This window comes from Eurosta solidaginis, chromosome 3, assembly GCF_040869045.1.
Source record: "Eurosta solidaginis isolate ZX-2024a chromosome 3, ASM4086904v1, whole genome shotgun sequence".
Classification (NCBI taxonomy): Eukaryota; Metazoa; Arthropoda; class Insecta; order Diptera; family Tephritidae; genus Eurosta; species Eurosta solidaginis.
Genome location: NC_090321.1, coordinates 288,302,854 through 288,321,977, shown reverse-complemented (window position 1 = coordinate 288,321,977; position 19,124 = coordinate 288,302,854). Strand labels below are relative to the sequence as shown.

Sequence of the window (19,124 nt, the reverse complement as noted above, 5' to 3'; positions counted from 1 at the left end):
CCTCCGCCGGGAATAAAACGAGCCGAAGCAGAAAACACGCTCTGCTTGACGGGTATCAGTCGGGGTAGGGAGGGCAACAAAACAATTGTCAGTAAAATTTTGTAATCATCCCACTTTCCTTTCTTAAAATTAATGAATGTGCGTTTTTCAGTTGTGATGAAGTCGGCAGATCGCCCCAGCGAAAGGAGTAGGGGTATGCGGTCGGATGCCAATCTTACCGTCGGGTGTTAGTTGAAGCAGTTTACTACTTCTGCGCTCACAATTGATAAATTTGTGGGTGCGTCTCCGTTTATCGTGCAGAACGTCGTTTCTTCTATTTGGTCCGCAAACATCTCACCCCTGTAGGTTAGAATGCCATAAATCGTGGTGGGAATTGAAATCGCCTAAGATAATGCGGTTATCGACAGTGAGTAGTGGGTAACAGGAGGGATGTAGATGTTGATAATTTTTAAATTTACATCGCCTGACAGGACAGATATGCCTTGACGTTCCAGGGCACTGTTCCTGCAGCGCTAAAGCGCAGACTACGGGACGCCTTTGGGCGTGAACAGCAAGGAGCCACAAAAGATTTGTAAAAGTTACGAGGACTTCGGGTTTTGGGGTCTAGCCCAGAACATCCCGTACGGTGCAACATACCTTATACGAGACACACTGACAAGAGTGTGACCGTCCTAAAAAGATTCTTTTCCGGCAAACGCAGCGAAACCATTTGTCAGGACCGGGATCAGGTCCTGGATTGGGTTCGATGCAGGAGAATATGACGCAGTCCCGATGCAAGGATCTGCTGGGAGGAGGACAATTTGTGGGAGGGACGCAACAAATTAAATGGGGTTACACTGAAATTGCAGCCCTTGGTCGGGAAAAATTCCGAGTTGCTCCGGTACATAGAACCGACTGCCTTGGGAAGCCAACATAAGTTGGTATGGTTTACCAGTTAGAACCATCATTCATTTTGATAGAGAATGTAGGAATTATGTAATAGCAAGTAACAACATGAATGTATTTTAATCCCAGCTTATTTTAGACTCTTTTTTCGCTTAAAAATAAGAGATCCTTAAAGAAATTTGAAAGGGAAAATTTCTTCAAATACTCCCTCAGCTTTCTCTCCGAGAACCTTTTCATACGATTTTCCTTATAAATTTTTAAATTCAATTAAGGAATACATTTTTAAAACTCTTAAGAATTTCGCTAAGTATGCAGAGGTTCTATATTAACTGTAAAAATATTATGAAACAAATCAACTATCATACTTTAACACTTATAAAACTATAATTACATTTTGCAATATACTAACAATAATTTCAAAAATGTATACATAAATTAGCGTGACACATTTACATATTTATGTACATACATACATACTACATATGTATACATACATACATATGTATTTCACTTCGCGTTATTTTTCTGTGTTGAGGCAGCACCATTGATAGAATTGGTTTCTAATTGAGTTGTTTTATTCTTAAAATGCTCTTCAAAAGCAATACGTATGTCGGCTAATGCTTTGCAAATATTATTTCCAAACCGATGAACATCCTAAAGTTTATAAATTTATGATAATTAGGGGTATTTTATAAAACATTAAACATCCAACCTACCGTCTGTTTGCAATTTAATTTAGCTGATATGTGAAAGAAGATTAAGTTTTCGCCTGCTATTATATATGAAACACCATAACCATCATCCGCTACTGGTCCAAAACCTCCGCCTGCACTTATGCAGTTTGGATGTTTCTTTAAGTCCATTTTTGGTGTTTGGCCGTGAGGTGTTTGACTAGTTGATAAACGCCATGGCTCGCTCAATACTTCGTTAAGGAATGGCGAATCGACTTCTAAATATTTTGAAACCACGTAAAGACAAAATAGATGACGATCAATACCACGTCCACACATTGCATCTTGATAACCAAGCTGATGGCGATCGCAGGCTTTTCGCAATAGTTTGATTCGCTCTTCGTTCTACAAAAAGTTTGGGAAAGAAAGTAAGAAATCTTCGAAATTTTCGACTGACTTTAAAACACGATTGAAATTATTTTTCATCCTTAAAAGGTATTTTAATTTAAATTACGATTTGTTTCATGTCCGTCCGTTAACACAATAACTTGAGTAAATATAGAGATATCTTCACCAAATTTGGTACACGAGCTTATCTGGATCCAGAATAGATTTTTATTGAAAATTAGCGAAATCGGATGATAATCACGCCCACTTTTTATAAATATAAAATTTTGGAAAACACAAAAAACCTGATTATTTAGTAAATAATACACCTAGAATGTTGAAATTTGACTTGTGGACTTATATTGAGACTCTTGATAAAAATTTGAAAAAAAGTTTTTAAATGGGCGTAGCACCGCCCACTTGTGATAAAATCAATTTTACAAATAAATCATAAATCAAAAATCGTTAAACCTATCGTAACAAAATTCGGCAGAGATATTGCCTTTACTATAAGGAATGCTTTGAAGAAAAATTAACGAAATCGGTTAAGGACCACGCTAACTTTTATATAAAATATTATTAAAAGGGTCGTGGACGAATAAAATAAGCTATATCTTTGCAAAAACGATTCCTAAGTGGATTTATAACAATTAATAAACAACAAATAAACTTCAAATTTTTTAAAATGGGCGTGGCACCGCCTCTTTTATGACTAAGCAATTTTCTGTGTTTCGGGAGCCACAACAAAACTTCCCTACAGCAGGAAATATATCTAGAAAAAATGGGCGAGATCGGTTAGAGACCACGTCCACTTTTATATAAAACAAGTTTAAAAGGATCGTAGACTGGAATAATAAGCCATAACTTAGCAAAAAATTGTTTGAACCAATGATATTTCACTTATCAAGTTTTATTGTAAGAGGAAATGGGGAGACATTTTTTTTAACGGGCGGTGCCACGTGTTATGTAGAAAAGTAATTTATCTGAAATGAAATGTACAATTGAAGCTCACGTATATAATGTTCGGTTACACCCGAACTTAGCCTTCCTTACTTGTTATCTTTAGAATCGTTGTCGATCCGTGATCATATATTACGGTTCGAGGCCGCCTAAATCCCATGCAATAAATTTTGAAAGGCATGGCATTTGATTGAAAACGTAAGAAGAAAGCCACTACTTTATTTTCTTGTATTTTTTTACATTTTTTGTCGCCCTCCCTCCTAATGCAGTTTCAATACTGGTGTAAATGTGTAACCTATATTACAAATAACTAGCGAAATACGAAAAAAATACAACCTGAAAACCACGGGGAACCAGGTGGTGTTATCCCATCAGCTGATTGCTTCTTCTTTATATTTCCATACAACACCTTGTTACAACAACATGCCAGTTAATCACAATAAATACTAATTATATTTTGACTTGACATTCATCTGCAGAGGGAATTAAGTGGTGTTCGCTTTGCAATCACCATGATGTAATAAAGCCAGGTGTTCTATGTATGTAGTGACAGCTCATTTTTAAAACTCCCATACTAAACGAAAGATGAGAGAAAGGGGAAGAAAAGAAGATGCCCTTTTGTGAAACAGTATTAAATTTAATACTTTTTGTATCATTAGTACCTTGAAATTGTGAATTTTTCTCCTGATATATATTTAAGTGGCCGCCTTGAATGTTTCATGCAAACTCCGAAGTGCATATGCTAGGGCTGCTGAGTTCTCTCTCATATACTCTTCATAACAGAACCAGAACCGCTTAGTTTGTGTTCCGAAGGGCAAATGAATTGCAAGAAGAATAAACAGCGCACTGTATGGGGCAACTTAATGAAGACCACACCCCTGTCCCAATGCGGTTAATTTAAATAGTAACTTTCGCTATCTCGTTGTTTTTAAAGAGCAGCGAGAGCTCCTTTTTAAGAGGACGTACGATTGTAGATGCAGTGAGGGAAGAATGTTCCATACCGAGGCGCTGACGATGAAAATACCAGTGGTCTGCTATAGTTTGCCATGCGTCTGATGGGTGGTACGGCTGATCATTTTACTTGAGTAATAAGGTACTTAGGTGGCGGAGATCCAATTGCCCGGGTATTCCACGAGGACCTAAAAACTCAGACACCCGACCATTACGAAAGATCTGTGATCAATGTAGTTTCGACAAATTTTTTGGGCCTTTGTGAATAAAGGTAACGGTATTTATTTGTATATCAATACGAGCATGAGTTATTGCAAAGTTCAAGAAAGGTTGAATACTACCCGGCTATCCAATTACCTGGTAACCAGGGCATTACCGAAATTACTCAGGCAGCCGGCTTCAATAAGATCATAGAAGTTAGCTATGTCGGGCGAGAGCAACGAATCGTGTAATTGCTCCATCATATCGGGAACGTCGCACTGCTCCAGCCGATATTCACCCCTAAGTTCTTATCGCTACAAACAACAACCCCTAAGCACCGCAGAGGAGGTGTCGTAATCTGCGGGGCTAAAAATTAAAGGTCGAAGCTGTATAAAAAATGCGCACAAGTATGAAACTTTCTGAACGTCCTTCACCATCGAATGGCCTACGGGTAAACTGACCATTAGATGTACTTAAGGTTAAAACTAGGAAAGGTCATTCAGTCGTAATCTAACACTATTGCTCGCAGATCGAGGTAGATAAGCTTAAATTTGGTGTGGGATCCGGTTGTAGTCCTTTATGACATTAATCTACGCACTACCGACAAATAATATTGCATTGCACAAGCGCTTGCAATGCACATACAAGCACTACCTTTGCCACTAGGTACAAAACACCACTTCTACTTGTATATAAAACCACACACTTGTCGATTTTAACGCGAGGGTCAACAAATGTGTACCTGGCCCAATAAAAAAAGCCTCTAAAACGATATCCCACCCAATGAATTGGCAATTCAATTTTGCAACCTCTGAGATATTGGCAAGGCGATAGTTTCGTCTTGCGACCATGTTGCGATAGGCTGAAGAAGAAGTACTTTCGGAAGACGCCTTAGAATGGCAAAAACAGGAAAAAAACACCTGGAAAGGAAAAGCAAATGACCTAAATTAGGAGAATCATTTTAATGTGTATTATAATTATTATTTCAAAAAATATCTTCATTTTGTATAACAAATGTTCAAATTTCTTTTTTGTTAGATAAACAAAATTATTTTATGAAAATTGTCACAACTTCGAATAATTAGTTGTGTTTTTTTATTCTTCTATATACGTTTACGCTTAAACTTTATATGGACTGCCAAGCGACAAACTTTAAATACACCTCTGAAATTGCTGCGCATAAAATTTGTCCTACGAAATTTCAATACGCATTATACTCAGATGTAACTGAAATATGCGTCTCTGTTTCACCCTCTACACTAATTCTATGTATTCTATGTGTGTCCACAATTTATCGCAACTGATTCAGCTATATGTTATACCCTATAGCCATCAGAGGGTTGTGTTTCCGCTTTTCGGTACACCCTGTGATGTAGCTGTAGTTATATAACCACTGCCGCTAGATGGGTCTCCTAAGCATTATCTAAGCGAGGATAGGCGCAAACGAAACGTAACCTTTCAGAAAGTTCAGAAAAGATAGCTTTTATTTTTAAATACAACACCTGCGATAAGAACATGCCAAGAACAGTAGGATACATGTACACTTATAATATTTCGCAGCTTATAAACCCGTGTTGTTGTAGCGATAAAGACCCTTCCCAAAGGTTTTTGGGAGTGTTATCGACATTGATGGTCCTTTTCCGAACATAGATCCAGTACGTTCCGGCAACAAGCACAGTTAAGGCACAAGCCCGACCATTCCGGAACGATTTAATATGACCACATTGAACCTCCTAGGCAATCCCACCACACACTTCTAGCTCTGTGAGGAAGTTGGGGTTGTCAGAACCTCGCCTGCGTAATATTTGTATGAAACTTTCATATTTGTAACAGGATTCTCCTCGGGTAGGTGCGATTGGATTGCGCTTATCAACCCCTTTAAATCCTCCTACAACGCCAACTTGCTAACAAAGACGGAAGCGATGGAAACAAAGCTATGGGTTTGTAATAATAAATTCATCTCGGCTTTCCGAAAATAATTTTATGGAAACTGATTTTATCTGCTGTCCGTCAGATCTGAGTGTTTACAAACGTGCTAGGTTGTATGCTGGACCTGTTCCCATTCCAATTGAAGCGAGTCTTTCAAGTTGGGCACAATTGGGCTAAATACCATATATGTTTCAGACTTGGAAACTCAAACAGAAAGCTCTTTCGAACCCAGTTTTCGAAAGGAGAAAAATAAAACATGGAAGTAGGGCGCGACTAAGTGGAAGTGAGGAGATAAATAATCCGGAAAAGGATAAATCCGCAGCAATTAAAATCAAAAAATTTGGCTTAAACGGTTTGTAAACATATACGTTTTTTAGCAAAATACTCTTTTAATATAATCTCAGCTAGACAAATGTAACTTGTGTTTGGTTGTATTGAATAAAGTAGGGCCGGCTTATGAAGTCCAAATATTCTCATTAATTCATAAATAATGCTGCCACGCAAAAAAAGAAGTATAAAATGCTACATGCACCACATAGGGTTAATTAATTTGTTTACACGTGTTTAACAAGAGAATCATATTTAACTGTCAATCACACCTTGTTAAATTCACCTTTTCACGTCAAAATTACAAATAGAACCGATCACCTGATTTTTAAAATGACTATCGTGGACTCATCCTGTATCTCTTTCTATCACCCGCTGAAGATAACCGACCGTATGCACCGCCATATTAAACATCCTTTCAAAGCGCTGCCAAAACGCGAAAAAGTAGCCATTTTGAACAGATTTTTTTCGGACACTCTTTTCTTATTTTGTCTCCCAAATGAAAATTTTGTTTCGTTTAGAAATGTGCACCGATACAAAATCATTGTTTACCGTAAAGTTTGGCAGCTTAAGGCCCGGTTTTTCAGTACAAGTTCAACTCAGTTTGTCAGTTAAACTACGCTTAAACTTATTCTGCAGTTTTTCAGTCTACTTTAACTGAAGTTTAAGCTGAGCTTAAGCGGCCGATTTGGCAGGGTTAAACTCTGGTTAACCTATCGGCGATTTGCCTTCGTTCGAAATGGCGTCGAATATACCTAACAAGCATTTGGGCTTGAGTACCATTACAGCTCATGTTTATAACTAGCATACCTTTAAAATCTCAATAGTTGGTTCGAAACAGTGGCTCAACTTGAGAATCATAGTGTACTCACCAAAAGAGGGTATTTTTTATAAGGCGAAAAATGCTATTACTTATGTTGAAAAATTATAATATATAGCTGTTTGCTTTGGTGGTACCACCTTGGAGATTTTTTTTCAACTTCACCTCAATTCGATATCCAATGTAGGAGAAACGTGTTGAATATTCATTTAGAACTGTACATATCTTAAAATCTCCCAAAGGTTAGATAATAATTTGAAAATGCTAATGCCGTTGGAGATCAACTCGAGAACTATAAACTTTACAAAATTTCTCAAAAGTTGGATGGTGATTGGAGATTGAAGTTGGTTTTCAAATTGAGAACTATCTGGTTTAAGAATAATTAGATAATAGGGGGACTCATGTAACCATATAAATGCCTTATAAAGTGTGTAAACGTATAAATTTATCTAGTGCGTAAACAAGCTGTTAAATTTTGTATGAAAAATCATTTACACAATTTTTATAAATTTACGCGCACATTTCATTGTGTAAACGCGGTAAACTCAAAGGAATGCAACCTTGCAGACATTACTGACAGCATTTTCATCAGAAATCTCCAACATCAGCAAGTAAAGGCGTTTTAGTTTTGATTTTTCACTTAATCTTGGTATTTTTTAATTTGTATAACAATCAAAAAATTTTTTTTGGAAATAATACAGCTGAAAAACAATCAAGTTTATCAAGAGTATTACTAGGTGCGTTCATATAACCGCGTGTGTAAATGGATATAATTTTACACCTTATAAGTTTATATGCTATCATGAGTCCCCCTAATGATGGTGGATATCACCTCAGGCACTTTCGCTGCAGAAATATCTTTTAAATTTTTGTTGGGTAAGCAAAATCCAGTTTTTGTCGTATCTACAAATTATCTAGATAATAAAAAACAATGTTGCCGTACAAAGAAGCCTACCCCAAAGGCGGCCTTAAACTGTGACAGAAAAACTTCCCAGTAGTTTAACTGGAGTTTAAATTTGACTAGAGTTTAAGCAAACCTAGTTTGAGCTTAGTTTAACCAACTACTGAAAACCCGGGCCTTAATTGAGGTTATGTTGCAAATAGAGTGGAAGGTAGTAAAAGAAGGCAGTCGAATGAAGTGAAATGAAGAACATCAATATATCTTAATTTTTTGTATCAATATTAAAAATAAATGTAGAAAAAATAACTAAATACTATGGTGGACCGGCTTTCTTCAGCAGGTGATAGAAAGAGATACAGAATGAGACAACGATAGTCAATTACAAATCAGGTGATCCAATAACTTTGGAATTTTGACGTCTATGCAGAAGATATTACACTTAAGTTTGATTCACAATGTGCAATAAGTTTTCTGATTTGCTTTCAATATTTTATTGTAAAAAAACAAATATGAAGTAAAATAGTCTCGCTCTTGCGTGTGGTAAATCCAAACACAGCGGAGTTTATTTTGTTATTGTAACTTGGTTATTTGACATACGATACGTTAATTTGATATATCATTATATTGGCCTTAAGGAGGTCTATAACTCCTTCGAATGTCCTTTTTTAAAGTCGTTTTCATATAGTTTTGTTCAATAAACCAATTGTAGTCCTTTAAAGCATGATTCCCGATTCATAAAACTGTGAAAAAGCGGCTAACTGAAACTGACTGGTGAGCTCAAAATGACATCCGAAGGAATTATAGAGCTTCTTAAGAGCAAAATATTGACGTATCAATTTTAAAAATTATATATCGAATTTATCATAAAACTAAGTTACAATAAAAAAAAAAAACAATTCCGGCTCTATTTTCAGACCCTCTCAACATACGCTTCAAACCAAGGGGACACTTTTTCCAAACATTTCAATTTTCATAGGTACCAACCCAGTCTAATTAACTTTTCAGTGATACCCCCAAAATTGCAATTACGCGACTCGAAATTGAGCCTACATTTTAAGCCATTATTGGTTTAAGCAAGTTTTCAAAATTTGTTTACCTTAATTCAAAACCTCACAATTTACTACTCTGTTTTCGTATTTTATTGCATATAAGTATGTTTTATATGGTTTGAATTTCAAACTTAATTGAACAATAAAAAAAAATTAAGACGCGATAACGAAGAGATTTTAGGCCGAGTTTCTCTTCCAATTTGCGTCGTGGCCTTTTTAATTTTTCCTAAAAATTGGCTGGACGGGACCTACTCGTTTTATGCCGACTCCGTATCTGCAAGGCAGATGAGTTTTCACTGAGAGCTTTTCATGGCAGAAATACACTCGGAGTGCTTGCCAATCACTGCCGAGGGGCGACCCCGCTTAGACAAATTTTCTTCTAATTGAAAAATCGTTTTTCTAAAATTTGGATGTTGCTTTTTCCCGGGGTGTGAACACAGGATCTTCGGTGTGGTAGGCGGTGCACGCTGCCATCACCACGGCGGCCGCCGAAATACAAAATCTTAAAATTATTTTAAAACCAAATTCAAACATTTTAAAAAATGTAAACTTATATTTCTGGTTTTAAAACAAAGCCAAAAATATTAAAAACATCTAAAACTTTACACGTGTATACAGTTATGGGTTACTAACAAAACTCAAGAGTTTAAATTTAAGAAAATGAAAAATGTAATTTGTGTAAAGTGCTGCAGGTCATAGATTTTTTCGAAACATTGTATTATACATACATATAAGGTGTTATGATATTTGGTTTTATACAGATGTGATAGCTGAGTAAGTACATCAAGATATTGCAATTGCTCGTGGATTTGAATCCGCTTTTTAATAGTTTAGTTTTGAAACTGTGAAACCCAGTTCAATTCAATTCAATTATTTTTCAAAAATACCGCTATCATCTAAATTTCAAGCCAAAATGGCCACACACATATGTAATACAACAAAGTTTCAGATGTGGGCTCAAACATTTAACCATGTAGGATTATAACGTTGCGAAATATAAGCATTTTAAATTTTTTAAAGTTTTACCTTCGTCCCCTCGTACCTCTACCCAGTCATTTGCACCAAAAATATTACATTTTGCAAATTAGTGGTTGAGGAAAAATATGTCCATTCTTTGTTTTGCTCATATCTGAGCGGTCTGTATTCTTCACTTAAACCTTAAGTTAATATATCCAACATCAAATAAGATATTGAAATGAAAACAATCCTAAATTGACTGCCTAATAAACACCATTCCCTATAAATCTGTACCATGTATACACTTCTTAGGGTTTCATTGGTTCAAATATCTCCAAAATCTTTCTACATTTCAGCAGCATGTAACCAAGTCGAAAATCTCCTTAACTACGTCGTCGATTTTATTTTTGTTGGTACAGCTTTTCATCATAGGTAATGAGTAGGTACTGAGTTGAAGAGCTGTTCCTAGTCGCCTAGAAATTTTAATACAAAAAATTCTGAATTTTTCTTAATATATTCATATTATAAAGTAAATTTTTTGTTCATCGTGACAATGCTAAGACAGAGACTGGTTTTGGTTTAATAGCAGGGAAGCTATGTCTGACAGAATATACTTACTGTTGAGTTTTTATCTTCCATTGATTTCACCCAAGCCGAAGATTCAATCGTACAGGGCCGTACTGTTTCTGTTCTACCTTCACGGAATAAACGCGTCATGGATGCTTCATACGTTAGTGAGAATCTGCCAGCATCACGATAATATGCTAGCTGGAGAGCCATTTGGATATATGCATCTGGTGATAATCGGCATTTCTTCATAAATCCTTTTCCATATTCATTATGTACGAGTATGCGTAGATCCACGTCCTAAATATGTTAACAGATTAGTTTACATTCATACTTATATACTACCAGCTGATTCACTTAGGCCAGGGGTTTTCAGTGGTCACTTAAATTAAGATGAGCAGAAAAATTGTATCTATAAAGAGCCAAATTGCCAATGAGAAACTCTAATCAACTCTTTAACTGAAGTTTAACATTACACTGCAAAACTTGGCCTTAAACAGTGTGCATACTGATTTTTTTCTATAAATCACACGCAAAGTCTATTTTATCTTATTTTAAATGATTTCAAATGAAATACTTACATTTATTAATTTAGTAGCATCCAGTGTAGCTTCTTCGATTTGTGGCTGCAAAACAGTCAGATCCCAATTTAATCGTATGGGCAAAGGCGGCTGAAATTCGGGAATGCCCTTGGTGTTTCCAGACTCATCATACCTAGTATTAGTGTGTTAGTTAGAGAGTGAAAAACCATAATACATAAAATGCTATAATTTGCATGCTTACATAATATTGTGGCGAATGTTGACATCACTAGGTTGTTAGTAAATAATCACGCAACAACAAAAACATGAACCAACCACTCTTATGTACATGTACACATTAAAGCTAGCAACACTTATGTAGAAGGCGACGAAGAGATTTCTCACACACACACGTAGTCATCAGCCGAAATAATTACTCACACATACACACGCATATGGCTATAAACTACAAATATACACGTATATAGCTGGTAACCAAGCAAGAGCTACAACTGTTCGCGAAATTACTAGACCTTAGGAGAAATGGGTGAACGAGGAAACCGAGAGTATAAAAGCAGCGCAAGCTGAGTAATAACTAATCAGTTTTGATTTAAACACGCTATTGGTTGTGAAGTATAATTAGGAAGTACTACTCCCAAAGTAATCTAAATGGAGAACAGTTTGTAATACTGAATATTGGAGTGATTTATTCAACAGATTAGTAATTCGAACGTTGGCAGAAGGTGCATAAATATCAGAAATCCCCAGAATTCGTTACAATATGAACCTATTAACTGACATACATATGGGTATTTTCTACATATAATAATTAAGGTATTCTCTGATGACAAAAGCATTCGTTGAGGGATTAAGACTAGAACATTCCAGCTGGTAAGATCTGATTCGAGGATGACAATTTGCGGACAGACGAAATGGGGTTACTCTGAAATTACAGCCCTTATTCGGGAAAAATCCGGTACATAGAACCGGTTGCCGCCAATAACGTTGGAAACACCCATACATATGTATAATACTCAGTATATTATTATTACTATGTTATAAAGTGCTGATTCCAAATACATAGATATTGCATGAAATATGTCTACGTGAATAGTGAAATTGACACAGCAACCAAGGCGTTGCTCTCATCGCTCGTCTGATTAAGCTTATTTAAATAATAATTTCAAATTATTCGTGCATTAAACTAATAAAATAAATAAAGGGTAAATACATATGCATATATTTGAGATGAAAATGGTTAGAATATACCCAGAAGACAGTCATGGGCCTAGATATTAAAACTCCACAGAAGTGGAACCAGTCTCTTGCCAGCAATTGGGATTTAATTATCGATATTTATGTATTTAGCAATAAAATACTTTGAAATATTTTTTTCTAAAACCGGGTCCCAGGCAAACACTCGGAGTGTGTTCCTGTCATGAAATATGCATATATTTGAGATGAAAATGGTTAGAATATACCCAAAAGACAGTCATGGGCCTAGATATTAAAACTCCACAGAAGTGGAACCAGTCTCTTGCCAGCAATTGGGATTTAATTATCGATATTTATGTATTTAGCAATAAAATACTTTGAAATATTTTTTTCTAAAACCGGGTCCCAGGCAAACACTCGGAGTGTGTTCCTGTCATGAAAAGCTTCCCAGAGAAATACGCAGGGACGGAAAATAATTTTTTTTTCGGAGTCGAAAAAGTCCTGTTCAAAAAATTGTCCTAGGTGAAAATGTTTGAGTTCCCAGGTATCCCTATAGCAATATCATGTCGAATCATGCATCCTTTTTATTTTTCGAACTTTTGCCATAAAAGTCCATATATAAAAGTAAAATCTGTATTTTTATTTTTTGAGTCCGATAGAACTAGTTAAACTCGGACTTTTAAAAATAAAAGTCCGGAAATAAAAGTTAAATCCGTACTTTTATTTTTTAAGGCCAAAATAAAAGTCCCGCTTGATAACAAAGAAACTGCTTATCCGAATTAAACAATTTTTTATTTCGGGTAAGCCGTTATCAAGCGGGACTTTTATTTTACTTACTTACTTAATTGGCGCTTAACCGTCTAAACGGTTATGGCCGTCCAACAAGGCGCGCCAGTCGCTCCTTCGCTCCGCCAACCGGCGCCAATTGGTCACACCAAGGGAGTTTAAATCGTTTTCCACCTGGTCCTTCCAACGGAGTGGGGGCCGCCCTCTACCTCTGCTTCCATAGGCGGGTTCCGATAGAAACACTTTCTTGGCCGGAGCATCATCTTTCATTCGCATAACATGGCCTAGCCAGCGCAGCCGCTGCGTTTTAATTCGCTGGACTATGTTGATGTCTGCGTATAGCTCGTACAGCTCATCATTAAATCTTCTTCGGTACTCGCCATCGCCAACGCGTAGAGGTCCATAAATTTTTCGAAGAACTTTTCTCTCGAACACTCCCACTCCCTTTTGGCCATAAAAAATAAAAGTCCCGGATTTAACTTTTTTCCGAACTTTTTTTTTAAAAGTCCGGGTTTAACTAGTTCTATCGGACTCAAAAAATAAAAATCCGAAAATAATTTTTATCTTGATACAAATTTATTTAAAGTCCAAAATTAATAGTTTTGCAAGGAATAATATTATAAAAGGAATAACAGTTTCAGCCCCTGGAAATACGTATGCCTTTGCAGAGAAGAGTCGACATAAAACACGTAGGCCCACCCACTTCCAGGTAAAATGAAAAAGAAGCACACCACAAATAGGTAGAACAGCTCGGCTTTAATCGATTCGGAGCCATATCCCTCCAAAGTATTATTATTATTGTTTCATTTTTTTGTTATTACAAATGACTATTAATAATGAATATGTTTATATATTTAAATTTTTACAATAAATTAATAAGGCTACCTCTGGGTCTAGATCGCGTAGGAAACTTTTTAAAAGTTTCCCTTTGGATATCGGAAGCTGTTACTTGTTTTGCTAGTTTAATGAAAATAATTAGTATTCTACAATACACTACTGAATGGTTGACGCAAATGTTAGTAATGACAACACAACAGAAGCTAAATTTCATCTAAGCACATCTGTAATGCATGTAATCAGTGTTTAAAAAACTGTGTGAGCTGTCATGTTATTTGATTTTGCTTGTGATTGCGCGAAAGAAATGAAATGCCGCAAACAGTAGCACCTTCGTATATTTAATTATTGATATTACTGCGGCTTTCCTCAGTGCCCACAGTCGCTGTAAAATCAATAGTGTTGATTTTAACAGTCGCAGAAATTAACAGTCGCAAAAAGCGGTAGTCGTGAAATATGAAAATTAACGCTTTTTGCAAACTACAAGCGACTGATATTTTGTGTTTTGTTATGATTTTTGTTTACTAAGACTAGGCGCTACAGCGTTGTATGTAATACGCTGTACATATATGTGTACATACATGCATTTCCATTTCAAGTATATTAAAAAAAATAGAATATTTGAGATATTTCTGCATACATATGAACATATGTATGTACATGTGTGTATATTTTATTGTGAAACATTTTAAATTTAAATTCATGTAGGTAATTGTCTTTAATTAAAATATAAATAAATAAATAATAAAGTAAAACGGTAGTTAAAAATCCTCATGGCCAAAAAGGGGTAAATTTTCTATGGCTGTGTCAAGAAAACAATGCATATATGTACATACATATGTACAGGGTATTACGTACGACGCTGTGGCGCCCCGTTTTAGAAAAAAATAATCATAGCCAAACGCAAAATATCAGCCGCTTGCAGTTTGCAAAAAGCGTTAATTTTCATTTTTCACGACTGCTGCTGCTTTTTGCAACTGTTAATTTTTGCGACTGTTAAAATCAACACTATTGATTTTACAGCGACTGTGGGCACTGAGGAAAGCCGCATAATATCAATAATTAAATATACGAAGGTGCGACAGTTTACGGCATTTCATTTCTTTCGCTTTTCGTTTTTGCTTGTGCTAGAACTGAGACTGTTGTTTTTTCTCAAAAGCGCAAGCACAAGGAAGTGTTCGTATTAATAAGTCGACGAACAGTAAAGTCTATGAAAATCGAAATGTTGGTCACTTTTACTATTCCGACTGCAGTTTTTTAAACACTGCATGTAATAAGTTAAATTACCCATAAATATCTTCACCGCAAAGATGTTCCCAAAGATGACCCATAACCGGTGCATCAGCCCTAAAATGTTTGGAAATCATTGCTGTTACATACATACTTTAAAATACAAATAAATTGTATAATATTAACGTATACATATGTATATATGGGGTATTCCATCCCATTTCGACCAATTTTGAACCCGACCCCTTTAGAATTGGCTGAAAGTTTTTCTTCTTTTTCTAGCTTACGAAAGACGTTTTTCAGAATTTTTTCAAATTTTTTCATCCAACTCAAAAAAAGTTATGAATTTAAAAAAAAAAAAACACCGTTTTTGTTTTCAAAATGCTATAACTTTTTCAAAACTTTACCTTTTGGGATCTTTTTTTTTATTTGTTTTTAAATGTACTTTTCGAAAAAAATACAAAAAAATTTTTAAATTGCTGGACAGCGAAAACGAGTCATTTTAATCGTAGATTACCATAATATATAAAGAAAAGAATACTTAAAAATCATTTTCTTACATTTTTTTGTTATATAAATAAAATTGATAAAAAAAATGTTTATTTTTGAAATTTTTTTTTTTCAATTAAAGAAAAAAAAATCGGCCCACTCCGGGATCAGTTGGGATGATTGCAGAATTGATTGAAGTTTTTTATGAGAAAAAAAATGGCGAAATTCGAAAAATCTCGAAAAACTGAAAAATTAAAAAAAAAACTTTAAAATATTTTTTTTATTTTTTCCGAAAAGTACATTTAAAAACAAATTTAAAAAAAAAAAAAGATCACAAAAGGTCAATTTTTGAAAAAGTTATAGCATTTTGAAAACAAAAACGGTGTTTTTTTAAAAACTCATAACTTTTTTCGAGTTGGATGAAAAAATTTTAAAAAATTCTGAAAAACGTCTTTCGTAAGCTAGAAAAAGAAGAAAAACTTTCAGCCAATTCTAAAGGGGTCGGGTTCAAAATTGGTCGAAATGGGATGGTATACCCCATATGTATATTTGTATATACGAATATGCATAATATGTGAGCGAAAATTGACAACATTGTGTTGTCTGCCCACCTTAGGCCCGGTTTTTAGAGTTTAAACTAGGTTAAAGTTGACTCGAGCTTAACCTTGCAACTTTTACAAAAAAACTTACTTTTCAAAAAACATTACGTCCATATCACTCAAAAATCGAGCCTTTTTTGTCGTCTTGAGATGAAACCAATGCTGCATTAACAGAAACAAACCGACTCCAAATAAATTTTGATTGTTTTGATTGTATATAGCTAATTTAGATAATTATAATCGGGTTATCCTACGCTGGCAACAACTTTTTATCACAAAACCTTTCCGAATTATTCTTTTCGAAAATTGATTGATTTTTTTCGAATATTTGATTGATTTCAATAATTTAAAAATTTATTAATGTCTTTGTGTAGCCGGTACCCCGAAATGGGATTTTTCTTAATAAAAACTGTGTTTTTCGTTTGCCAAAAGTTAGCCTATGATAATCCATTCTTTTTGCCCCCTATCCCATTCATGGACAAAAAAATTATCGTGTAAACCAATTTACTAAACTCAAATTCTCTGATCAAGCAGATACATACTTATTTAAAATTATATGAAAAAACATCAGTTGGAAAAATTTTTTGGTTCTTTCAAAAAATCATAACTCCAAAACAAATTTCAAACGATCCACTGCATCTCTAAAAAAAATTTTAAATACACATAGTACATACATATTGAAATTTGAAAAAAATTAACTATCGCCCAGAGGAAATACTTTTTCTAATGAAATGGGCCAAGGAAAAACATATTTCAGTATCATCGAAATCTAAAATAAGGTCCTGGTCTTATAATTTTAATATACTACATTACATGAAATATAAGTGAAAATAAAGAATTAAAAGAGAAGTTTTAAGTTCTATATTTGACCAAAAGAATAATTTTTCTTTTTTCATTATTAAGGCTTTTCAATTGTTTTATGCCATAACTTTTTTCCATGAATGGGATAACAACATAAATAAGGAGGGCCAACTTTGGACAAACGAACGACAGTGTGACAACAATCGTTTTGCATTTTTTTTGTTTTTTTTGTTACTGATGGGTTTTCAACATGAACAATGTGTTCACGATATTTTTTTTTTGGGGTAAGAGAAGCACATACTTTTATAGATGTTGCAAAAAAAATGGTTTATCGGAGTTCCAGCTTCATAAACCCTTAATAAATATTTTCGCAAATAAAGCATCAAAGTAAACTAAATGAGTTTCGCTCTTTGAGAAATTACCTGATTTTGCTACTGAGCACTCCTTTTGTCTGGTTGATACAGTATATCCTGATCTATGGAGATTCTTTAAAATGTCACTTTTGACAAACTTTAACATTCCAAACTGACGTTATGTTTGAGTAATATTCCTCTTTCTGAACTTCGCAGAATTTGTTTTTATACATGTTATACCTGGCTTAATTAATAGTTTATTTTACATACATACATATATTTGCACATCTGCATTTTAAGAAAACACACCTAAAACTTGAAGCTTTCCATATGTTTGAACATTATGATAAGTATATATGTAGGTGCAAAGCACGCTGAGTATAAAAAACTAATTAGACTGCTAACTTTCAAGTGATATATTGTAAATATGTATGCATATACAATGTATGAATGTACATTGGGGATAGTAAAATAAAGAAAAAGCGACCTCCACCAATCAGTACTAAGCCGTTAGATAATACTAGATCATGTGATTGTGAAAATCATCATGAAATCTTTTGATAATAGGAAATCTTTTGTTTTTACCCATTAGTGCTCGCATCGTCCATAATAAGATTCTCCCAAACGTGAGCCATTACAGCAGCATCGGCCCTTTTGAAATGTTTTCATAATAAATGAGAGATGCCAAGAGTAATTCAAAATATGTTTGTTTATATACATACATATGTATGTATAGTAGATCCAATATGTAGAATTTAGAAAAAAAAATTACTTACCACGTATGTTCAGCATTAAAGCCCAATCGTCCATTTTTGCCAACGCACACTGTAAAGCTTTTATCAAACCAACGATTATAACCATTTCCATGTAATAGTGTTTTGCCAAATTTATCAAGACATTCTGGCCGTTCCAAATCAAATTCATAAGGTTCATCATCCAACGATAAAACAAACGCAGATGATTCTATGAGATTGAGAGAAACTCGATTAACACCTCTCGCAAAATGTGCGTTACGTATTTCGGCCCATTTTGAACGATTCATTGTTGTTAGTGCTGCTAAATGCATCTCGCCGGTTAATGGTGAAGCTTTAGAATTTAGTATTTCTTCTATTTGTATTTGAATCTCACATGGCCTTAAAATGCGACCTTTGAAATATATAACCACCTTATAATAACATCCTTTATGTAAGACAACAATATGATTTGAATCGCGATAATGTACAATACGATCAGTTTCTAGGCCGGGCACTCGTACAGTGTTAAATGTGCGTTCATATTGCCATGAACATAACGGTATCATACCCTGCACCATTATCTGGAAACCATTTAATAAAAAACAATAACAATTTTTGCATATAAAGTAATCTAATACGTTTGTAAGTGCGTATACATGAGATATTTGTTCTAGAGAAAGATCGAGATCGACTTTTAAGGAAAATACGAACCGTGTTTTGACAGGTCGAAATCGCCAATCTATACTAAATATTTTTGTTTTCCTTGTTTTTGTATTTATCTGAGTAGAGAGTACATTTTATCCTGCGTTTGGATTTTTAATCTTATGTTCATTTTCACAAATAAGTTAAATATTCGAGCTATAGAATATTTAGGAGGATGGCCAGCCCGTACTTGTGCATACGTATCTATCAATCAAGACTAACGAGCCATTGCGCTCAAGTATTTTTTGGGTAGCC

At 34.7% G+C, this 19,124-nt stretch overlaps 1 protein-coding gene across 4 annotated transcripts in view; it reads right to left on the bottom strand.

The window, feature by feature from the left end:
* Positions 1 to 1,183: 1,183 nt before the first annotated feature.
* Positions 1,184 to 19,124, bottom strand: part of whd (carnitine O-palmitoyltransferase whd) — a 33,087-nt gene continuing 15,146 nt past the window's right edge. The window contains exons 4-10 of one of the 4 annotated variants that reach the window (XM_067777022.1): positions 18,210 to 18,748; positions 18,019 to 18,084; positions 15,249 to 15,308; positions 11,187 to 11,319; positions 10,657 to 10,905; positions 1,602 to 1,961; positions 1,184 to 1,539 (exon numbers count right to left, since the gene is read on the bottom strand). In XM_067777022.1, coding sequence (XP_067633123.1) covers positions 1,393 to 1,539; positions 1,602 to 1,961; positions 10,657 to 10,905; positions 11,187 to 11,319; positions 15,249 to 15,308; positions 18,019 to 18,084; positions 18,210 to 18,748 — 1,554 coding nt within the window. In that variant the 3' untranslated portion in view covers positions 1,184 to 1,392. The remainder of the gene's footprint in view (positions 1,540 to 1,601; positions 1,962 to 10,656; positions 10,906 to 11,186; positions 11,320 to 15,248; positions 15,309 to 18,018; positions 18,085 to 18,209; positions 18,749 to 19,124) is intronic. The other 3 variants (XM_067777023.1, XM_067777024.1, XM_067777025.1) reach the window with 3 other exon arrangements.